Source organism: Natrix helvetica, assembly GCF_964273705.1.
Source record: "Natrix helvetica genome assembly, chromosome: Z".
NCBI classification, from domain to species: domain Eukaryota; kingdom Metazoa; phylum Chordata; class Lepidosauria; order Squamata; family Natricidae; genus Natrix; species Natrix helvetica.
Window position 1 is genome coordinate 88265357 of NC_138554.1, and position 25340 is coordinate 88290696.

Below are 25340 nucleotides of genomic sequence, written 5' to 3' on the forward strand. Positions count from 1 at the left end.
ACACGCCGATTTTCTGGATCTGGTTCTTGCAAACCATACCGAACCCCCCTGAAACTCATCTCTGATTAGCTGCCTAAAGTTTTGTAATACATTAGGAAATCCCATTAAAAAAGAAAGTAGGCATTTTGAATAGTAAATTACTAAATAAATTGGATACAGTTGGCAAGATTGATTTGTGATGTAAATATCCGACAGTGATAAAAATGCTATTCGTTTGAAATATTTCATGTGAATTTCCTTTTTAGTATATGTCATGTCTGGAGATAGCATCTGTTACTATTAAAATTCTAACTTTTTCTAGAAGATCATTGGAAAGTGATGATCTGATGATAAATCATTTGGATGAGTTTGACCTGCACTGTTTCAAGCTACATAATATTAATAGTATCTTATATAATTAATTTTATTATGTAGATAATTTTTCCATGTTATTTTTCAAAAAATCGTGGATTTATATGAGACTCCCATGATATACAGATCTTTCCTGCAATAACACTTCTTGCCACCTGGAGATTGCATTATGTTATAATAAATTATCCTGCAAATATTTTTTTCTGTGATTTAAAAAAAGATGCAGATTAATACGAGAATCCCACAAAACTTTTATTAACAAAACTTTTCTGTAATACCGGTACCACTCCCAGGCACCTGGAATTTTCATTATATTATTATAGTAATGATTACTCCTATATGCTGTCAAAAATATCTTCGTAGCTAGCCCAACAGATATATCTGATAAATGTCACAGGTAATTAATTTCTAAGACTTTTACAAGATTCTTCTCATGGCCACTAATATGAAGAAATATATAATTTAATCATTTTTATTTCTGTTTTTAGAAATTAGTAACTGAAAAAATATAGTATGCTTCCTCTGTCATGATGCAACTACATTAAAAAAGACATAGCTTTTTTTTACTGATTTGCATTGTTTGACAGTTTTGTTTGGCATTCTTTACAAAATAAAACAGTAGCATTTTTAATAAACTGCACAACAAAATCCATAGTAAATTTTGGGGCCCTCTGCTTACTAGATTTGTGACAAGCATTAAAGAGGCAGTCAGTGACAAAGTTTGGTTTCCATAGCAGTGACTTGATGTTACGTAAGGAGTAAGGAAGTTGCATGTGTTTGCCTAGTTGTCATGGCTCTGAGAATGTGGCTGGAACAACTTTCACAATTGGGGTATTTCAGAAGCATTTGAAAATAGCAAATGCTATCCAGAAGCTATAAATCCTTATAAATTACAATTCCAAATTACATACTGTGTAGTTACATATTTAAGAGTTAAGACTTTCTTTAAATGAAGTATTATGTTTTAAAATCACTGATGTTCCTAATATTTGTGTAGTCTCAATCTGAACCATTGTTTATAAGAATTTTAACAGAATTTTTAATCTGTTTTTAGTAAATACTTGGATTCCCGATACTGCTCCAGAATTTTCTGGAAGTTCTGTTGCCCGATTGTTTGGTAATGGGAGCAACCAATCTAAAAATAATGAAAATCATGTAACAATAAAAATTCTAAAAATGAACGCTAAATGAGGTAGAGAAATATTGAGAAAGTTTCTGGATTAAAAAAATAGTTTATGTTCCCTCCTTAGTAACAAATACATAAATATTTTTTTTCTGTATAATTTTTGATTTGATTAATATGAAATTGTAAGCATTTCTAAATGGTCACAATTATTTTAGTTAAAGCTCTTTTGCAAAGCTCTTATTTTTCTTTTCAATCCTAATCTGAAAAGAACTATAGGAGATAAATAACACCATCCAATTAATAGGAAAGAGTTTCACTTTAGATATTTTAAGGAGTTTTATACTGCATTTTAATGAATAAATGGATCTGCTTGTTAATAGGCTAGATTGCTGATCCATCTGACATAGATTTCTCTATTCAGAGGTGAGTTCTTTCAGTTGTGCTTTATGACAGGAAGACATTTTTTTTAAATGGGCATTTTAACTCTATTCAAGTTCACTATATATGGCCTATAAAATATCCAAATCAGAAAATACAGAAAAAGGGGAAAGAAAACAAACATAAAGGAGGTTTATTTAGCATTCAAACAAAAAGGATTGATAGAGGTCTTCAGTGTTATAAAATTTAACAGTAGGCATCTATAAAATTTTAGAAAAGAACATTCCTGAGTGTAGGTTCCCGTAGGAAAGGTCCTACAAAAGCAGTTTCAGGATCTCTAGATCTACATATGCTGTAAGACTGTCCCAGTTGTCAATGTTTAACTAAATAATATAGTGAACAGGTAGTTCTCATTTAGCAACTGTGTCAGTAAGTAATCACAAATATGATAATCAACAGTACTAAACAATAATAAAAATAATTTACTAAATAATGAGTATCCTTATGCTCAAATTTCTGCACCGGAAAGCACATGCTGCAATGAGAGGAACACTGGCATTGTTGATTGCTACCATCAGTGTCTCTGTCTCTCTCTCCCTTCCTCCCTTCCTTCCTCCCTCTCCCTCCCTATCTGTCATATGGTTTACTTCACGGGAATTGGGGAGATATCAATACTTGCGCATGAATTGGATTAAAGTGAAGGAGAGGTGCGCATAGTCAGTCTCACTCTCTCTTCTCAGATTCCATATTGCCTTTCCTGTTACAAACAGCGTCAAGCAAGGGTGCATGTTAGCGCCTACTTTGTTCAGCATAATGTTTTCAGCCATGCTGTCAGATGCCTTCCAGAACAGGTACAGGACCGATGGGAAATTGTTCAACCTGCGAAGACTCCAAGCTGTCATCAAGATAAAGGAGATTGTGCTGTGTGACCTCCTCTTTGCTGACAACTGTCCTGAATGCTGAATCAGAGCAGGAAATGCAAGCCAGCGTGGACAAGTTTTCAGCAGCATACAACAACTTTGGTCTCCTTATCAACATAAAAAAGACTGAAGTGATGCATCAGCCAACTCCGAAATCCCAATACCAAGAGCCCACCATCACAGTGGTGGACAAAAGTTGCAACAGTGGATCAATTTACATGCCTTGGCAGCACCCTCTCCCATGCAGTGACAATTGACTTTGAGGTCAACTGCAAAATCGCGAAGGCAAGATCTGCATTTTGCAGATCACTGACCAATATGTGGGACTTCCGTGGAATAATCCTTGCTACAAAGCTTAAAGTTTACCGAGCAGTAGTGCTAACTACCCTGATGTATGCCAGTGAGACTTGGACTGTATACAGGAGGCATGCTAGGCAAATGAAACACTTCCATATGACCTGCTCCATAAAATATTGAAGATCCGGTGGCAGGACAAGGTGCCAGACACAGAAGTCCTCTCCAGAGCAGGTCTGCTATTAGTTCACACCCTGCTGATGAAAGCCCAGAATGCTGGGCAGGCCATGTTGCAAGGATGCCAGACCATCGCATCCCCAAACAGCTCCTCTATGGTGAGCTGTTTCAAGGAAAGCGATCGCATGGTGGACAAAGGAAACGATATAAAGACATGTTGAAAACCTCCTTCAAGTCCCTGGAAAGTGACACCACCTCTTGGGAAACCTGGCACAAGATCGATCAACATGACTTCCGGTTCCGGCTGCTGATCGCGACGGGCAGGCTCTGCTCGCCCCGCGCTCTCCTGGTGGGCCCCTCACTTCTTGGGGGGTCACAGGACGCCCCGTAGAGGCTCCTGCTGAAGGGGCGGCACCGCGGGGATCCCCTGAGTCGGCGGCGGCCGGGGGGCCCCCGCATCGCCCTAGGCACCGGGAAGCATGATGGGGAGCCGCTCCAGCGCCTTTGTGAGGAGGCAGCTGGAAGAATGAACAATCTGAAGGACGCGGTTGCTGTGTGGTGAGGCGGAAACTTCTCCCCATTCCTTTTGTTCGCTTATAAAGAAACTGCCAGCTATACTTAAAACTGCTTTCAACTTGGTTTGGAGAAGCGCGGCTGGAGGGAGGGGGATTTCCCCCCCCCCCTCGGACAGGCGGCTGTAAACTGTTTTTGCTCTCAGCCCTGGGGGAGGAGGAGGGAGAGAGCTAATCAATGATTCCACGCTCATAGCAAAAGCTAATTTTGGACTATAACCTTACAAATGAAATGATGATCTGAAAACTTTGGAAACTTTGAAAACTTTCTGTTATGCCTCTTAACCCCGGAGCTGGCAGGGCAAGATGGCACACTTCCATTGTCTTTATAAACAGTGAAAACTGACTCCACCTATAGAACTTCAGGTTTCCTGTCTTTGTCTCCGTGCTACTCAGACAAATCTCTTGCTGATTTGGATTCCCTGGAGTAAAGGATTTATTTCTCCATTGCCAGAAATTGTGACCAGAAAAATCCCCTTCTGCTTGGACCTTTAGTCTCTTGAACTCTCTTGGCGGTTTTCCCTCCCTGACTGATCTCTCTCTGTATTGACTTTGAACTCTCTATTGTTCATACAATGCCACCTAAAAAACCTCCCCCGGGGAAGCCGGGCTTTGCTGCCTCCACCCCGACATCTACAACATCTAGTCCCAGTACGCAACCAATGATAACATCTCTGATGCAGCCTAAAACTACTGAGACAGACTTTCAACAAATGTTTCAACAAATTTTAAAGGGACAAGAGGAGATAAAAAGTCAACTGAAGGAGATGAAAGAAGAGCTTAAAGAGAACCAGGACCAGACCAGTAAAAACTCACAGAGACTGGATCTTTTGGAGGGGGGGACGGCTGAGATGAGGGGGGAGATGGAAGGGGTGCAGAAGGGGAACAAAGAACTTGAGATCCACCAGATGAAAATAGAATTTGAAAGAATGTCCTTTTTTCTTAGATTTCAAAATGTGGTTGAGACAGATGATGAAGATTTAAGGGACATTATGACGAACATTTTGGCTGAATACATTCAGAAAGAGAAGCAACAGATGGGGTGGGAATTAGATCTGGTTTATAGAGTAAACTCAGCATATGCTAGAACACACAATGTACCCAGGGAAGTACACATTAAATTTCTCAGAAAGACCACAAGAGATGAAATTCTGAGTGCACAAAGGGGGCAAGTTTTGAAATACCAAGATAGAGAAATAACCATTCTGAAACAGATCCCCAAGAAAGTGAGGGAGAAAAGAAAAAATTATTCGCAATTAGCGAAGAAACTTTACCAGAAAGGGGTGTGGTTTAGGTGGTTGATGCCTGAAGGTATGCTAATATTCTGGGAGGATACAAGAGTTAGAATTAACACAACCATAGAGGATCAGGCCTTTATGGAAAAAAACAAAGCACTCCTAGATAAACCAGATGATCTTACAACAGACATACAGGACACGGGAGGGGCCGGAGCTCTGCTGGCGGTGGGAGAAGGGGCAACACCAAGGAAACTCAGATCACAAAAATGAGTAAGAAAATTTGCTTGATATAAATTGATTGAAACTACTACCTGAATTTATATGCTGACTAAATATTGTTATTTAGTACTGAATTTTGTTTAAATGTATACCATGAGTATGGGGGGAGGGGACATCTGCCGCATATTGCAACTGCCAAAATTTGTACCCTTTCCATCACCCCTTTCCTTTTTATTTCCTAAAAACCAATAACACTTTGGTTTTTTTTTAAAAAAGATTGATCAACATGACACACACTGATCTGCCAAGGCTGCCAGATATCTAAGGACAGAAGAACAACAATAGCACAAGAGAAGCAAGCATTCCGCAAAGCCAGAGCTGCAAATGCTGCAACAATGGTGCCCACACATGTCTGCCCAACATGCGGTAGAACATTTCAAGCCTGTATAGGCTTATCAGCCACTTGCGGAGACATTGTGGACAGCTCACAACCTGTTAGATGTCAGGGTCCTCTTCAAACACGATGGACGAACATCATCATTGTTTACTTAGGGTTCTTATCACAGAAACCAATTGCAATTGCTAAATGAGGACTAACATAAAAATTAAAATGGTATTTCATGGAAGTGCATAGAAAACATTCCAGCCCTTATCTAGTTAGTTATGATCTTGTAAATTCTGACTAATATGTTTGTTCAAATGGTAAACAGATATTTACTGTCTTGAAGTTTAAAATTCATTATCTTTTGCCAGATATATGGAGTCTGGGAGTTATTCTTTACATGTTGGTATGTGGACAACCACCTTTTCAAGAAGCAAATGATAGTGAAACTTTGACCATGATAATGGATTGTAAATATACAGTACCATCTCGGGTGTCCAAAGAATGTAAAGAGTAAGTAAATGATTCTATAAAATGCCTTGTAATTAAAAGCATTATGCCAGTAATTTAAATATGGGCAGTGAATACAGTGGTGAAGACTGGGGGAGCCCAGTTCATGTTTTCATTTCACCACATTGAAAAAGACACACACACACACACACACACACACACACACACACAAATACAAATACATACTTCAATCTAATCTATATCCTCAAGATTCCTTGAAGAATCAAAGGAAGAATTGTATATACTATATTGAATTCCTTAGAGGAGAGGGGGGATATAAATGAAGAACATACTAAAGAATGAAATAATTTATCTTCATTTTTCAAGATATCCACATATTATTTTTGAACATCCTTTTTTTCTATTTAATAATTATGCACAAGTCCTTTATTATGTTCCCCCCTTAGTTTGCATTTACTATTCTATGATTGGTTCTGGTTCTAGAAGACATTGCAGATTTAAATTCTCATAGGGTAAAATATTATTTTAAGCTTTAAAGTTATAACTATTGTGCTTTTGTACGAGAAACTGATTTTTAATGACATAGTATGATGTCATATTACATTTCCATGCCTATTTTTAAAGAATGCTTTGAAAATGAGAACATGAATTTTTCAACAGCTGTATTATTACATTTGTATGCTGTCCATCTCACTTTTCAAAGCAACTTTGGGTGACTTACAATTAAAACTATAAAAATAAGAATATTTAAAACATTAGATATAAAGATAAGAAGTAAAAGGAAAGATCAGTATAGTAGAGGCACCTTCTCTCTCCACCAGCCACCTTCATTATGGAATACCCTCATCAGGATCCCAAGACAAGAGTGGAGGCAGACCTTATCTCAGGTAGCCAGGTATTCCAAATAGCAGGGGCAGACTCTCCTCCTACACTTCTAAAGATCAGTGGGGCCCATAGCATATCCTTTTTGTTGGATTGAGTAGAACTGGCCAATATCATTGGAATGAGACAGTTCCTCAAAGAACCTAGTTCCATATGCCATGTTTTAAACGTGATAAGCAACACCCTGAATTGGACCCAGAAGCAAACCAGGAACTGATGCAGCTCATGTGTATTATAAACACAATATGATCAGAACTTGTATATTGTAAATCTTCCATTTAATATAAAGGGAGCCCTAGTGGCACAGTAATTTGAATGCAGTATTGCAGGCAAACTCTTCCTACAGTCTGGAGTTCAATCCTGATGGGGCTCATGGTTGACTTCCATCCATCTGAGTTTGGTAAAATGAGGATCCAGATTGTTGGAGAAAATATGCTGACATTATAAATTGCCCAGAGAATGCTGTAAAGTGAGCATTCCCTCACTTAATGCTGTGATCTTTGGTTTTCAAACTACTTTTATACATGTTATATATGTGTAAAAGTTTCTAAAATGTACTGAAAAACAATCAAAACACAGCATTAAACAAAACTTGGTTATGTGCTTCCTAGTTCAGTTACCGTGATGGTTATCTTCTATAGAAACCCTTACCAAGTCAGAGCCAGCTTACCTAGTAAGATACAAATTAGATTAGATTGGTGCTATCATCTGCTGTGATTTAACATTTTTTAATCTCAAATGAATTTATTTATATGGTGATGGACTTGGAAAGTATCTCATATAGATAGCCCTGTGTAATAATTCTAAAAAAATAAGGAGATCTAGTATCACAGAAAAATAACCCTTAATAGGAAGAATTCTACTAATGAAATAGCCAATTATATGTTGCGTTAAGAACCAGTTGTATTATAAAAGAAAAACAGTTTTGTGGAATACACCCATATGTAATGATGCTAATATATGCTTATATTTTTTTGCTAGTTTAATTACACGAATGTTACAAAGAGATCCGAAACAAAGGGCATCTTTGGAAGAAATTGAAAATCACCCTTGGCTAAAAGGAGTTGATCCATCACCTGCAACAAAGTATAATATTCCATTGGTTTCATATAAAAATCTTTCAGAGGAAGAGCACAATAGCATAATACAGCGCATGGTTCTTGGAGATATTGCAGATCGAGATACTATTGTGGAGTAAGTAACATTTTATACAGTTTTATAACTCAGTATGTGGCTGTTCTTATTCTGTTACAAGAGAACATCCTTTTTCCAGTAGAGATGGCGGGAGGGGCTACAGCTGGGTTTTGTCAAAGCCAGATTGGTCCTAAGACTGAGGGAAATTTCTTAAACTATCCTCCTTTCCCCCGTTGGCTCCCAGTTTCCTCTCAGTCTTTGGTCCAAGCACTGGCTTTGGTTCCATTAGAGGAAATTGTGCTGTTTTTCTACATTGGTGAAATTGATTATTTTGATTGATTGGCTATTCCAAATTGGTGCTACTGGCCACAGAGACCATATTTACTGTCTCATAAGGAGGTAGGAGAGCCTTACTGGCGCTGCTCTCCTATCTCTGGGCCTTGAGGAGTCCTGTCTGGTCCCTGGGTGTGCAGGGGTGACAGCCTCCATCGGAGCAGCAAAGGGGAGTGATTGCAGGCACTCCAACATGTGCGAAGACTAGAAGATTGCGCCACAACCCCAGCAGCCGTGCCGCGGCTCCAACAGGGGCTCCGCTGATTGCAGAAGATAGCCGCGGCTTCGAGAGAGCAGCCACGGCTTTAAAGACCGTGCCACAGCTTGAAGAAGGGTGTCACGGCTCAGAGTCAGTCTCGGCTTCAAAGGGTACGCCGCAGCTGGGAAACATGAGCCGTGGCTTCCAAGCCGCGATTTGTAACGGCTGGCTGTACTCTCGTGGCTGAGCCTCTATCGACGGAGCCTCCGTCGTCCATTTTGTCTGTGCACATGAAGGCGGCCATTTTCAGCTACCTCGTGAGTGTCACTACGGGCCTGCGTCGTGGCCACTAATCGAGGCAGGCAGGCTGCGGAACATCAGGTGCAGTCTCTTCAGCTCCCAAAGCTCCCAAACATCGGCAGGCATTTTCCACGGCCATTCTACTATTTCATGGCACACGTGAGTGTCTGAATGGCTACTACAGGGCCAGATCCAGCGCAGGCCCCTATGGAGACCAGTAGTGAAGTCAGGGGAGGCATGACAGGCCCAGAACCAGGCAGCATCCTTCAAGCCTACTGCTGATCAGCGTCCCTCCAAAGCCACCATTAGGGACAAGCTCAGAAGACAACGAGCTTTGGAGAAGTAGATTGCCAGAGCGGAGAAGCAGGCCCATTCACTAGGCCCAGTTCCCACAGCAGGTCAAGGTCTCCTGAGGCCCGACTCTCACCAATCAGGCTCTCCTCCTAGGGGCTTCAGCCCTTCCCCCTCAACCCTACCTGCTAGGGCTTGTAGGCCTCCCAGGCAGGTGGTGTCCCCTTCTCCATCCATCTCTCCGACATCTTACATGAGAGATTGAGTAGATCCCTTGGAAGGTGGTTCTCAGGATTTCTTTCCGGTCCCTAACCTGGCTCCTCAGGGTCCTCCCGAGGCTTGGCCTTCTGAAGAGGACCTGGAGGACCTGGATGCCTGAGAGCATTAAGAGGCTCATATCTTCCGACATTACTAAGAACATTCCCAGCGGAAAGGGAGGAGTCACTCAGACTACTGGCGTCGCAGGTCCCCATCGTCTACCCATAGACATGATTGCGCTAGTCCGCCTTCCCCTTTGGTGGTCAGCAAGGGATCTGTTCTAGGAGAGGACACATACCAGGATATGGGGTTCTCTGAGGACGAAGACACCGTCCTCCCCTGATCCCCCAGCCTTTCCTGGTCTCTTTTATCCTATGTTTAAGACCCTTCTATATAAGGCTAAAAAGACCCCTAAGATAGAGACAGCCCCCCCCCCCCCAGTGTCCCAGCCTAGCGACCCGAACCTGGCCATGTTCCTCAACACCGCCACGGATAAAGAGGAAGTTCCTGCCCCATCTTTATTTCTTGAGGTGGTCAAAAACCAGTGGGCCCATCCTTCCACCTTACCCAATCCTGGGAATAATGATCACCCCTTCTATAATATGGAGCAGGCGTTCTCCCAGGCCCTCCAGTTGCCCACAGTAGATGCTCCAATAGCAGCCTTGGCCACTTTCTCCACAGTGGTGTCAGGGGATGTGGCCAATGAGTTGAAACCTGAAGACAAGCGTGCAGAACTTATCTTATTGCGTAAGAACTTCAATACTTTCACTTGGGAATGAAATCTGTGGCGGCCTCCTACTTCAACCGCACAGCGGTTATGTGGCTGCACCAATTGCAGGACCACATCCCAGTCCAGAATGAGCCTCTTCACCATGACCTCACTAAGATCATTTCTGCTACACAGTTTTCTGCGGATGCCACCCTGGATTCTATTAAATTCGCATCCTGAGCCTTATCCACCTCGGTGACTTCCAGGCATCATCTTTGGTTACGTAGTTGATAGATGGACAACAAGTCCAAATGGAACCTAGCAGCAGCCCCATACACAGGTACCAATCTCTTTGGAGAATCTCTAGACCCGATTCTCATTGAGAATAAAGATAAGAAGAAGGTCCTACCGTCTAACACCAAGAAGCCAGACTCTTGCCCAGCTCCATACCATAGGCCTTCTTTCAGGGCACCTGAGCCAGACTAGCGTTAACAGAGGTACTTCCCATATAGGTCTGATAGACAGAGTCAACGCCCCTTCTACCAGGACAGGGGGAGATACCAGGGCCAGTATAGGTGGCCATAACATTGGATGCCTGGATCAGGTCTACCGTCAGGAACTGCCTACTTCTTGAATTTCTCTCCCTACCCCTGACGCTCTTCAGGGCTTTCCCCAGGATCTGGAACGGCGCCGTCTGATGGATTAGCTATACAACATCTGCTGGACATTCAGGCAGTGGAACCAGTCCCAATGGCGGAATGCGGGTTGGGCCATTACTCCAATCTGTTTGATGTCCCAAAGAGCTTGGGGGGCTGGAGGGCAATTCTAGACCTGAAGTGCCTCAACTCCTACCTAGTATACAGGGCTTCAAGATGTTCTCCCTCAGGTCCATTGTCCAGGGGATCCGGCAGGAGGATTATCTGGCGTCCGTAGACTTAACGGAGGCCTATCTTCACATCCTGATTTTGCCAGCCCATCGCAGATACCTCCGGTTTTTCCACAACGGGCAACATTTCCAGTACAGGGCTCTCCCCTTTGGCCTAGCCTCAGCACCGTGCACGTTCATGAAAGTCCTGGCGGCATTGACGGCTCACCTACGAGTCACTCCGGCGAGACTCCAATGTTACCTCGACAACGTGCTCGTTCAGGCCCAATCGCACGACTTACATCTGACCTTACAGTCCCTGGGATTTTCTGTCAACTCCCCCCAAAGTCATCTCTTGTCCACGACAAAAATCCTCCATCTGGGGCGATGATAGACTCAGTTGTGGGACTTGTTCGGCTTTCCTCAGAACGCCTCGTAAATCTCCAGTCGCTGGCACGTCACGTTTGTGCAAGTCGGTCAACTTCCATCCTGACTTTGGGTAGTTTGCTGGGCAAGATGGTGTCATGCATAGGGATAGTGCCCTGGGCCCGACTTCACTCCCAGCCACTGCAGTGGGTGCTCATTCCCTATCAGCAACAACGCATGAGCAACTCCTTAAGGACCATTCCCCTCTCACCAGGACTGCAACTATTCCTACAGTGGTGGCTGTCTCCGGCCCTACAATGCGGGTTGGAATTCTGGGAGTCTGATAGGGTTACGATCACAATGGACGCAAGCTTGTACGGTTGAGAGGCCCTGATGAACTCCAAGCTGGTGCAGGGTCGTTGGACAAATTCAGACTTGCGCCACAACATCAACTGGTTGGAGCTGAAGGCAGCTCGCCTGGCCCTCCTATACTTGAAGGACTCGATTGTCGATCGACACATGCTCCTCCTGACGGACGACGTAGCCACGAAGGCCCACATAAACTATCAGGGCTGCACACATTTCAAGCGTCTCTGGCTGGAGGCCCTGAAACTTGGTTCCTTGGTGGAGAAACATCTAACATCAATAACATCAGAGCACATCTCAGGCATGGCCAACCATCAGGCTGACTGGCTGATCCGCACAACAGTCGACCACGGTGGCTGTTCTGAACAATCTGTCATCGCTTTGACACACTGCTGGTGGACTTGTTCACAATCCCAGCAAACACATAACTACAGTGGTTCTTCTCCCGCTTCCAGGCCCGGAATGCAGAAGGGACAGGCGCCCTCAGGAGCAGATGGCCGCCAGGCCTACTCTCCCACTAACCCTGGGACCCTGAGAAAGATAGTGGTAAAGAAGGCACACATCATCTTGCTAGCACCATATTGGCCAAGATGGCCTTGGTTTGCAGACCTTGTCCAACTGTCCATATCTTCCCCATGGAGGATTCCTCAGGAGGTGATCGCCCTGTGCCAAGGGGTCCTAATCCATCTGAAGCCCCAATGGCTCCACTTGACTGCCTGGCACTTGAGCGGTGCCTCCTGAGGGATGCAAACCTGTCAGCCAAGGTCATAAAGACTATTGAGGCTTCCCAACGTCCGTCGACCACACAAATGTACAGTTCCACATGGTCGGTGTTCATCAAATGGTGCAAGAGGTTTGACAATTCTCTAACTGAGGCTAATTCTGTTAATTGTTTATTTAAACCATACATTTTAACATCCTTCTCATATCTAGATTGTATCTGCACATATAATCACCATGTTATGTTAATCTCTTGATCACTCAATTCCTGTTTTAAGTTCCCATTTTTCATTTAAAATATATTTATATCTGGTAACATTCTCCATATCAATAACATTTAGATAAATCAGTGCCTCCATTGTTGAAAGCCAGACAGTATTTTCAAATAGTATTTTTTTTAATTTTCTCCCAAACTGATAATAGTGCATTCCTAACATATTGTCTTTGGAAATAGCTATGTATTTTGTTTTTCCCATACCATAAGAAGGCATGCCAACCTACTTCAAGATCATGTCCTTCCAATGTTAATAATCTTTTGTTTCTCAAACCAATCTCTTCTTTCATCCAAGTAAGTATTGAAGCCTGATAGTACAATTACCAATCTGGTAGCTCAAAACCACCTCTAATTTTAGAATCTTGCAACTTATCCTTGCTTTTTTCCCTTGCCAGATATATTTTAATATTGTTTTATTTAATTTAGGTAAGAAGCCATTTTGATCTGAATTTATAAATTCATTTAGAAACCATTTTAGTCTCTCTGCCATTATTGAAGCATATATTTTGTAGTCAGCGTTCAGTAAAGATATGGGCCTGTAGTTTTTTTATCTGCATTAATCTGAATCTTCTTTTGTAATCCAAGTAATATTTGCTTCCATCCACGAATTTGGTACCTTTACATCAATCAATATTTCATTATAAACTTCCAACATTGATGGGCCTAGTTTATCTTGTAAGCATTTATAAAATTCTGCCTGCAGCCCATCTGGCCCTGGTGTTTTATTGCTCTTTCATCTCTTAATCGCTTCTGACAATTCCATCATTGATATTTGTTCATTTAACATAACATTTACTTTTTCTGGTACTTTAAGTAGTTCTGCTTTCTCCAGATATTTTTTTAATTTTCTCTTCTGAAACATTCTCTTGCTCATACAACTTTTCATAATAATCTTGAATTATTTTTTAATCCTCATTTTGATAGTATAAAGTTTATTTCTGCCCATGTATCAATTTACTCCCTTTCTCTGTTTTTTAAAATAATTTTCTTTTAATTTTCAAAACAAACACAACACATCCTTCTTTACATACTGTAGAAAGTGTATCAGTTGGTTACAAAAAGGCTTTCGTGCATCTCTTCCACAGTCAACAAACATAATTTATATTAACTCAAGTATTTTAACTCAGATATTTATACATGTTACCATCATCATACCTCCATTTTCATTTGACTATAATTGTTTAAACATCCATCATCATAAAATATACCAAGATTTAATACATAACCACATACTGGCATTTCATTTACTATTTCTAAAATCCTTCAATAACACTGAATCCTTATATCCTATTCTAGCTAAACATCCATAATATTTAATAACAAAGTTTTCTAATCCTCCTTTCCAAATCACTGTTTACAATTTACATCCAGTTTCCTTATGTTATACCCATATCTGTATATATGTTGTTAGCATTATCCCTCCTTTATTTAACTATATCCTGCATCATAACATTTCCCCCCTAATAATCAAGACTTAACTGTATCTAACTTAGTTCTTTTTTATTAACCTTTATATATAATCCAAAAGGATTTCTTTCTTTTTTTGTGTGTAAATTTTTTTATTGGTTTTAAAACATTTATGGGGAAAAGGTAATAGGGTACATTGAAAATATTGGTAGCTCCTATGTTAGTAGTAGAAATCCCCCCAAATCTCACGCTTCTACAATTTTAAAAATAACATATAAAGGATAGCATAAACAGAATTCTTACTTTATATCAGCGATGTGTTCAATCATCTCTTTCTTTGTCACTTTCTAGTATATCAACAATTACAATAATATTTCCGATATATCTATTTTTGTAACCTGAGCCTTTTCGATATTGCTCCCTCCTCCCTGCCCCCAGGTGGAGCCATGCCCCCCCCTTCCCCATGTCTTGTACATTGCTGCCTTTTTCCCCACCCCTGCTATCTTCGTCCTCTGGGAGAGAAAAATGTTTTTTAATAAAGGCCTCTGCCTCATCCACTGTCTTAATTCTAATTCGGCTTCCCTCCCAGAAAATCAGCATTCCTTCCAGCAATAACCATCTAAACCAAATTCCTCTATTGTATAGTTTCTTTGATAAGGAAGAATACTTCCTCCTCTTTTCTCTAATCTTTTTCGGAATTTGCTTTAGAATGGTAATTTCTTTTTCTTGGTATTTTAGAGGTCCCTCCCTTTGGGCCCCTAGCACCTCATCTCTCGTGGTCCTCCTGAGAAATTTAACGTGTACCTCTCTTGGAACATTATGGGTTCTGGCATATGCCGAATTAATTCTATAGACCAGGTCCATATCCCACCACATCTGCTCTTTGTTTCTCTTAAGGTATTCTGCTAAAATTGTGCTCATAATATCTTTAAGATCTTCATTTTCTGTCTCTGGTAGATTCTGGAACCTGAGAAAAAAAGACATTCTTTCAAATTCTATTCTGGCCATAAAATTTTCCAGTTCTAAATTTCCCTTTCGGACCTCCTTAACCTTTTCCTCCATCCCAGCTGCCCCCTCCTCCAGCACCGCAATTCTCTGTTTATTTTATGTTGTGTTATGTTGTACCCCTCTGAGTTCATCTTTGAGGTCTGCCACTTCCTTCCTCATTTCGTTTTGACCTCTCATAATTTCCTGAAACATTTGGTTGACAGATAATTCTTTTGAGCTCTCTCCAGCCGCTTCTTTTTGTAGCAATGAAGTAATTTTCGACTGCTGGGTACTTGGACTGGAAGTCGCTGAGGCAGGAGCCGAAAGTGACTTGCCCGTTAGTGGTTTCTTAGGTCCCATTGTCTAAGTTCAGAGATGGTAAGTCTTTTACAAAGAAAATGGCGTCACTGGAGCACGAAGCCGGGCTGGTCCAAGGTAGCAAGCGAATCCGAAAGTAAAAAGTTAATTCTCCTTCACTGTTCCAAGACACAGAGGTACACCAGGAAGGGAAAAACCAACTAATCAAATCCAGAAAGTCCACAAAGCAGAAAAGATCCAGAGCACTCTCAAGGGAGGTATTAGAAGATGCCAGAAATTATCATTTTCCCCCCAGGGTGGTTTCAAAAGGCAGACTTCATTTATAAGTACAAAAACGGGAACGGAGGGGAGCCATCTTGACTTCTCCTTTTTGCAGGGAGAAGAGAAAAAGTTTTGATTTTTAAAAACAGCTCAGCAAGCACTCTTGCAACTGTGATTTCAGTCTTTCTCACATCGTTAATTCAAGTGGCAAGTCAGCATTTGTTCTCTCTCCATTCCAAAGTGGAGAGAGAGAGAGTTTGAATGCCGCTTTGTCCGAGGGGAGGTTAAAAAAACAACTCCCCCCTCTAATCTTCGGTAATCCAAAAGGATTTCTAATCTTCCTTTCATGGGCACCAATCAATATTCATATCCCATTATTACTTATCATAACACTACATATTGTATACATTATTATCATTATCAATTATTTGTTTAACTATATCTATTGTCACTAAATTTCACTAAGTTTAACTAGTTTTAAATTATACTCTTCCATCTATCAACCTTTATCTTTCCAGTAGCAAAACAGTCTCATATCTTCTGCCATTTGTGGTGTCAGTCCTCTAATCATCTCCTTAATCAACTTTGTATGGACTCCTTTTAGCAACTCCTTGCTTATAAAATCTCGCATGTAGTTTCGATGCCCTTCTTCTGTTTCCTTAATCAGCTTATCTTTGATGGTCAGTAGTGTTACAATGATATTGCTAATAAAATTTCTCTCTTTAAATCCATAAATTCTTTTGTTTTTTCTTCTTCTGTATCTTGCCATCTGGGGTAGATTTCCCCTCCATTTAATTCCTCTTTCAGTATTCCACTCTTTTCATTTTCAGAGACAAACCAATCACCATAAATATCAGCAATTTTAATTTCTTTATATTCATTTTCCTCTTCGATTTTTAGGATTTTAACCACCACTTTTTCTATTCGATAATCATCTCCAACTTCTTCATCATATTTTACTGTTAGATACTCTAAGTTTTCCAACTTCTTCTCTAACCTCTCATATGTGTTTGATAATTTCTGTATTTCTGAGAATATCTTTTGCAGACAAAATTTCTTTCTGCTGTTGAAATTGTGCCATTATCTCCAGCTAACAAACATTGCTGCTCTAGCTTGGAAGGTTTTAACAAGATTAAATATAGATTCACAATAACGTTTTATTTTCACCTTTCTCTGGTTAAAGATATACTTCAAAGGGACATCTGTATGCTTTTCTTCTTATCACTCTCTATAAACAAGCAGTGAGACCTTGGAATGCCAAGCCAGGATGATCAGTGAGAAAAGTAAGGGTGTTTTGTTTCCAATACACAAACCACCAGCCTCTGAGTAGCAGTATTATTGTTGCAATGCTTTTTGTTTCTTTTTGTATATTTTTTGTATTTCAAGTTTAAAAAAATCTGTTTCTTAAATGAGTTATAAGAACACCCACAGCAATGAAAGAGAATTTTAGTCCATAGGTTACAAAGAATAATAAAAGAAAAAAAATAGAAGAAAACTTAATCCATTCGTTTTAAAAGGCTTGCATAAATTCTATCCATGAAGATAGCATTTAAAAAGTAAGATAACCCACTGTCCAAAACCATTCCAAATTTAATTCCGCCGCTTATTTCTTCTCTTGTCCAATTTAAATTAGTTTTAAGTTTTTTATAGGCAGTCTCTTTTAAAACGGTAAAAATTCCTCACCAGCTGGAAACACTTTCTCTTTCCGTATTCTTCCCTTTTGGAGCCTTCCCAACTTCATCAGCCTAATGGCTGGATTTTTGTCTCTGGCTTGAAGAACTTCTCTTGGATGGATCAGGGACTTTACAATGTCCCTGAGAACAGCAAGACGTATTCTTCCTGTTCACCATGTCTGTGGGACGGTTTAAGTCCGTTTGGACCACCCAGCGGCAAAAGTATCAACGGCAACGTCAGAGCATTGAGATCTCACGTCATCTCATGTCTCGTCCCAACATTGGCTCCTCCTCCCCCTTTCTCTGTTTTTAATTTGTGTGTTTGTATCTTCCTGGTTTATTTCCGTTTTCAAAAAGGTTCTATTTAGCATTTTTGATTTTTTTTTTTGTGCCAATTCTTCTTCCTCTAGTAAATTTATTTTATGTTTTACTAGTTCCACTTGATTTTTAAGATCTTCTTGTTTGGTTATTTCTTTAATTCTAGTTCCAGTCTCTTATATTCTTCTATTAACTTCTTTTGATTTTGCCTCTTTTTCTTGTTTTTTCCCCCTGTATATGTTATACCTCCTTGATGGCGAACCTATGGCACATGTGCCAGAAGTGGCACACAGCCATCATCTCACGCGAGCTGTTGCCCATTGGTCTTCTAGGTTCCAGCATGCCATCCAGCTGGTTTACACATGCAAGGAAGTGCCAGAAACCATAAGAGAAGCCACTTGGTGTGCGCATTTACACACCAGGAAGATGATCTTCTGGTTCCGGTGCATGCATGCGCATCACCCACCTGGTCTTTCAGTTTCTGCTGTGCATGAACACCAGCATGTGCACCAGAAACCAAAAGATCATTTTCCTGGAACGTGCATGAACAGTTGACTGGCACCAAAACCCGGAAGAGCAACGGGCAATGGCTCATGTGCCCAAAGACATGGAGAGGGGATCCCGGCGGTAACTTACTAGGAGACCAGAGCAGTTGGCCAGGACAGGCGAGCTGGGGCTTCCTGCCTGAGTGGGCTTCATGTGCAGCCCCAGCCCACCAGTATGCGGCACTGACTTGCGTTCGTGATCCGGAGCGCGTGGCAGCGTTTCTTGGCACCGCCGGAGGCAATGGGGCGGTTCTCGTGCTGCCGCTTCTGAGATGCTGGAGGATTCTTTTCATTAAAAATTTCTTGTTTATGATTTAGTGCATATATTGCTACCAAAAGTATTTGTTTATAATTCATTGTTACCTCCACCATCAATATCCTCCCTGCTTTATCTGGAAAAATTTGTCTTGCTTTTATTGTTTCTTTAATATATAAAACCAGGCCTATTTTGTTGTGCTAATGAGAAGTATAGTTTCCCAATTTTAAGATTTTCCAATAATTTATTGTGTTTTTTATGTGAACCTCTTGAAGACAAATGAAGTCTAATTTTAACTTTCCTAATTTATTAACAGTCCTTTTTCCTTTTCATAGAAGAATTCAGACCATTTATATTAATCGACAATAGTTTTATTTCATCTTCCATAGTTTTAGTTGTAGATAGGTCTTCTTGTTCTGGTTGCTCTTATTTCTCTCTGTTCTTTTTGCACCCTCTTGTTCTGCGCTCTCCTTTGATTCTACTTTGATTCTTCTTATTGTTGCACATTTCCTCCTCCTAATGCTGCTTCTTGTGATCTATCTCTTCTCTCTTTCTTTTTTCCTTATATGATCCAAGTTGCTCATCATAAAATTGCTCTGCTTTCTCTATAGTATCCAATTTATGCCTTTGATCCCTCCAAGTCACTACAATTCTCTCAGGTATCAACTATCTGATTTATGCTTAATTGTCTTGTCCGAAATTGATATTGTTTTCTTGTATCTCTTATTCTTTTGGAACCTCTTTCAGAACTATTATTTCTCTTCTTTTATATTTCAATGGGTTATCTCTTGCTCTTTGAAGTATCTCTACTCTTAGTGCCTTTTTGGTAAATCTCACACGTACCTCTCTAGGTAATTAATTTCTTAATGCATATCGTATGTATAATCTAAATATTTCATGAATTCCAGCAGATACCTCTTGCTTGTCCCCCTTCACAACTTCCACCAACAATTCTGTCATTATCTCTGCAAGGTTTTCCCCTTTTTCTTCCTCAAAGTTCTGGAATCTCGGGAAATATTCAGCTTTATCCAACTCCAACATAATTACTGTATTCTCAAGATTTTTATCTGTCTGTGTAAGTCTATCATCCATCTCTTCTACTTTCTTCTCTGTTCTGATTTCTATTTTCTACATCCTTTGTCCATTTTTCATTATTGTCTGCTGAATCTTTTCCATTTTATCATCCATCTTTTCCATTATTTCCTTCATGTCTTCAAAATGTTTTGCTTCTCGAAATGTTTGGAGCATTAATTTCAGTTCTGCTTGCATTCTGTTCATCGTATTCATTTTTTCCTGCTGTACCATGCTATCGAAAGATCTTTGGCTTGCTGGACTTGATGCTGCTGCTGCTGACGGTGCAAATATATTTTTTCCTGTACTTTACTTAAATTTGAAATGCTAGTCATTTCGAATAAGCTTAAGTTCTTCAAGACCTTTTAAAAAATAGCAATAACACTACAATCTTGTAGTATTTTATCAATCCCCCACCAACTTCTACTTAACCAATATTTTCACAAATCAAATCACCAAAGTACAAACAGTTTCAAATTTGCTGTTATTGTAGCCCAGAGAGAAGAAAGTCAAAGAAAAATAATAACAAAAGATCCTTGTCTTCAGGTTGTTCAAACCTTAATCCTTTCTTCTTATTTACTTGAGTTAGTAAATTTAATAAATTTGCAATCCATTTAGGCCCACCAAACCCCAAAGTTCAAGCAAGAAAGAAAAAAGAAAATTCTTTGCTGTTTCCCACCTTCTATTTACTTTGTTTAATTTTCTTCTAAGTTCAAAGAGTTACAATTTTAAAATTTTTATAGTGTTTCACTCTCAGTCTGTGATGTATGATGTAAGCAATTTGCTAAACAGGTGTTATTGTGACTAAAAAGCTGATCTCAATAACCAAGATCATATTTCCAAAGTACTTTCATTACTTTCACTTCTCTGCAGTTTTCTTCAGTAAGTGTCACTTGCTCTATTTCTCTCCTTTATCTTGCCTTAAGTTGTTCATCTGCTTCAAAGCTGTTTAAAAGTCCCATGGGTCCAAATTTCAATTTTTACAGAGTTTCAACTTAATCTATTTTGTTTTTAAAATCCCCAGTCCAACTTTCTAGCTTTTCAATTTCTTCTCCCTTTTTTAAAAAAGTTTTGTTTTCTCTACTTACAGATTTATAAATAGCTCACACGTTTGCTTGCCACTATTCTTGAGGGTGGAAAACAGACAATTCCACCTTCTCTTCTTTGAGTCCCACTTTCTTCCAGGCTTTTTTAGAGAGTAAAATCCACAACAGGAGTTGGAAAAACCTCATCCAGATCGATCTATTCCTCAACTTCTATAGTTGCTGCATTGGTCGGCTGTCATAACTCCAGTCAGGCACGCAATGGTCCTCTTTTTCTTCCCGCTGGATTGAGAGCTTCTCTGCATCAAACAAGGAGTATGCATTCTCCTTGTGATCAGCAGAGTGTCCTCTCTGTCTTTATTGCCCCTCCAGGGTTATTGGGGTCCCTCAAAACCTCCTGGCAGATGTAATTTGTGCGATTCCACCATTGAGATGTGTCATATCGCTGCGACGTCAGCCCCGTCTCCCTGACTTTTATATTTATATGAAGAATTACAAAGAAGGTTGTGAAGTGAGATTGTTTAGTTCAAGTTGGTTGAAGCAATATGAGGAAAAGTATTACAGGTAGTCCTCAACTTACAACAGTTCATTTAGTGACTGTTCCAAGTTACAATGGCACTGAAAAGTGTGATTGTTTTTCACACTTACCAACGGTTGTGGCATCCCCATGATGATCAGAATTCGGACACTTGGTAACTGGCTCACACTTACAAATATTGCAGTATCCTTGGATCATGTGAATCCCTTTTTGCGACCTGACCAACAAAGTCAATGGGGAATCCAGATTTATTTAACATGTTACTAATTTAACAAATGCAATGATACCATTAACAACTGTGGAAAGAAAGGTCATAAAATGGACAAATTCAGATTTATTTAACATGTTACTAATTTAACAAATGCAATGATACCCTTAACAACTGTGGAAAGAAAGGTCGTAAAATGGACAAATTCACTTAACAAATATAGCAACATATATTTTGGGCTCAGTTGTTGTAACTCAAGGACTACCTGTACTCATTGTATTAAACTAGCTTTTGATTTTATTTCAGGGCAGAAGGCATTGGTATTGAATGTTTAAAGATAATATGTAATGTGTTTCTTGACTGATTTCTTCCTTAAAATTGATTCCTGGTGTCCACTAAATAGTGATAAATCACCCAAACTCTGAAGGAGTGAGGAAGAAAAGACCATTCATGCGGTTGAATTCAGGCACTTGAACTTTAGTAATTTAGCAATTACTATCCTAAAATGTCATTGAAAATAAAGTATTTCTGAGTAATCTTAATTAGAACTCATTTGTGACTGTAATCTAGCCACATGTGTCAGAAATTTTGTTGTAGAGCTGCATTGTGAAATATAGGAAAGTGGTTGTATGCTGTATTGCAAATACTGTGAGTCTCACATTCAATAAATTATTTTAATTCAGAACATTTTTTCAGCTACTAAGATTTTTTTTCACATACAGGTAGTCCTCAACCTATGATTGTACTCGTCGTCCATTATGGCAGCTCTCATCCACTTGACCAAACCAACCTTTGTTATGGAGGTTAAGCAAATGCCAAATCTCGTAGAATTTGGTCACTTTCTGCAGGATCCTTCAAACAGCCCTAAATGCAAGCTGGTTGCTGAGCATCCAACATACTGCCAAGTGATTGGGGTGGGGGGAAGAAAAGAAGAGACGCCCTTCTGAACTTCATAACTGGGTTGTACATAAATAGCCTGGGAGGAGGGAATAGTGTAACTTCAAACGGTTGATAAGGTCGTAAGTCAAGGACAAGCAATAGCACTTAGACTTATACACTGCTTGATAGTGCTTTACAGCACTCTCTAAACAATTTACAGAGTAAGTATATTGTCCCCAACAATGTGGGCCCTCATTTTATCAACCTTGGAAGGATGGAAGGCTGAAGCAACCTTGAGTCGGTCAAGATCGAAACTCCTGGCAATGAGCAGAGTCAGCCTGCAATCATGTATTCCAGCCACTGTAACAACACAGGTATTGTTGTCTAATTATTGGATTTGCTACATTAATTTCACAGTTTTTAGTAATGCAGTGGCCATTTCTAAAGATGTGTAAGGTACAAATTTCTGTAAATAAGGTACTCTTCAACTTGTTGGCAATATGTCCAGTTTGACAAAAACCATTAATACATATTTCATTTCTTCAGGGCTCTGGAAACTAACAAATACAATCACATCACTGCTACCTACTTTTTACTAGCAGAGCGGATTTTAAGAGAGAAACAAGAAAAAGAAATACAAACCAGATCAGCAAGTCCAAGCAATATAAAAGCGCAATTTAGGTAAGATTTAAGATTCTACCTACTGTTTGTATTTTTTATTATATATTTTATTCATATATAAATTAATTATATTGAAACTTCATATATATACAGTATATATGTATGAGAGAGAGAGAGAGAGAGAGAGAGAGAGAGAGAGAGAGAGAGAGAGAGAGAGAGAGAGAGAGAGAGAGAGAGAGTATGCACATGCACATACATAAATACATACATACATACTAACAGAATTGGAAGGGATCTTGGAGGTCTTCTGGAGGCAAGTGGTTCCACTGATTGTTCTAGCTGTCAGGAAATTTCTCCTTAGTTCTAAGTTGCTTCTCTCCTTGATTAGTTTCCACCCATTGCTTCTTGTCCTGCCCTCAGGTGCTTTGGAGAATAGCTTGACTCCCTCCTCTTTGTGGCAGCCCCTGAGATATTGGAACACTGCTATCATGTCTCCCCTATTAAACTAGACATACCTAGTTCCTGCAACCATTCTTCATATGTTTTAGCCTTTAGACCCCTAATCATCTTTGTTGCTCTTCACTGCGCTATTTCTAGAGTCTCAACATCTTTTTTACATCGTGGCGACCAAAACTGAATGCAGTATTCCAAGTGTGGCCTTGCCAGGGTATTATAAAGTGGTATTAACACTTCATGCGATTTTGATTTTATTCTCTGTTTATGCAGCCTAGAACTGTGTTGGCTTTTTTGGCAGCTGCTGCACACTGCTGGCTCATATTTAAATGGTTGTCCACTAGGATGCCAAGAGCCCTCTCACAGTTACTATTATTGAGCAAGGTACCATATATACGGTACCTGTGTATTTTGTTTCTCATAGTAAATATGATGATGTGTAGATTTTTAGACAAAGGTCTCCCTTTCAGTCCTTACCTGAATGAAAGGATAGGAGATATTACATGAATTTCAAGGCTAAACTCAAGTATAATGATAGAGGCCTTAAATCTAAGATGCATAATAATGAGTATATTCTCTAATTTCTTTAAAAAAAACCAATTATGGTATTAATTTTGAGATTTTTTGTTGTTGTTAGTTGTGAAGTCATGTCCAACCCCTCGCAACCCCATAGACAATGTTCCTCCAGACCTTCCTGTCCTCTACCATCCTCTGGAATCTATTTAAGCTCACACCTACTGCTTCAATGACTCCATCCAGCCACCTCATTCTCTGTCATCCCCTTTTTTGCCCTCAATCTTTCTGAGCATTAGGCTCTTCTCCAGTGAGTCCTTCCTTCTCATTAGGTGGCTAAAACATTTGAGTTTCATCTTCAGGATCTGGCCTTCTAAAGAGCAGTCAGGGTTAATCTCCAGGACTGACCGGTTTGATCGTCTTGCAGTCCAAGGGACTTGCAGGAGTCTTCTCCAGCATCATAGTTCAAAGGCCTCAATTCTTTGGCGCTCAGCCTTTCTTATGGTCCAACTTTCACAGCCATACATTGCAACTGGGAAAACCATAGCCTTGACTATTTGCACTATTGTTGGCAGGGTGATGACTCTGCTTTTTAGTATGCTGTCTAGATTGGCCATAGCTTTCTTCCCTAGGAGCAATATCTTTTAATTTTTTGGCTGAAGTCCCCATCTGCGGTGATCTTGGAGCCCAGGAAAATAAAAGCTGTCACTACCTCCATTTCTTCCCATCTATTTGCCAGGAATTGAGAGTGCCAGATACCATGATCTTAGTTTTCTAAATGTTGAGTTTCAACCCAACAGTTGCAGTCTTTCTTTACCCGCATCAAGAGCCTCTTTAGTTCCTCTTTACTTTCTGCCATTAGAGTGGTATCATCTGCATATGATTATTGATATTTCTCCTGGCAATCTTAATTCCAATTTTTGATTCATCTAACTCTGCCTTTCTCATGATATGCTCTGCATATGAGTTAAATAGGCAGTGACAGTATACAGCCTTGCCAGATTCCTTTTGCAATTTTAAACCAATCAGTGGTTCTGTGTCCAGTTCTCACTGGACATGGAATTTTGAGATACAGAAAGACAAAGCAATTAAAAATGATAATGCTTAAATCTTATTGCAGCCTTTTCTAAAGAACAATTGTATGAAAAAACGGGAGATAGAAAAATAAATAAACTCTCTAAAAATATCAAACTAATTTAAATATAGAAATCAAATAAACAACTTAAAGATATAATTAGGAGAGTCTCTTCAGGAAGACTATTTAAAATCACTATAATAGAGGCTAAAATAAATTATATATTATGATATAGAAAGAGCCCAAACAAGTTCAGAAAAATGGCACTGTATTTAAAAAGCTCCACCAAACAGACTATATGAAGTAAGAAATCTTATTTTAGTAAATGAAAAGAAAGCATAGCAAGTTA

The 25340-nt window shown here is 39.8% G+C and overlaps 1 protein-coding gene across 3 annotated transcripts in view; it reads left to right on the forward strand.

The window, feature by feature from the left end:
- SNRK (SNF related kinase) overlaps positions 1 to 25340 on the forward strand; it is a 43360-nt gene that overhangs the window by 10704 nt on the left and 7316 nt on the right. For all 3 annotated transcript variants that reach the window (XM_081970103.1, XM_081970105.1, XM_081970104.1), the window contains 3 exons: positions 6029 to 6170; positions 7992 to 8204; positions 22876 to 23010. In XM_081970103.1, coding sequence (XP_081826229.1) covers positions 6029 to 6170; positions 7992 to 8204; positions 22876 to 23010 — 490 coding nt within the window. The remainder of the gene's footprint in view (positions 1 to 6028; positions 6171 to 7991; positions 8205 to 22875; positions 23011 to 25340) is intronic.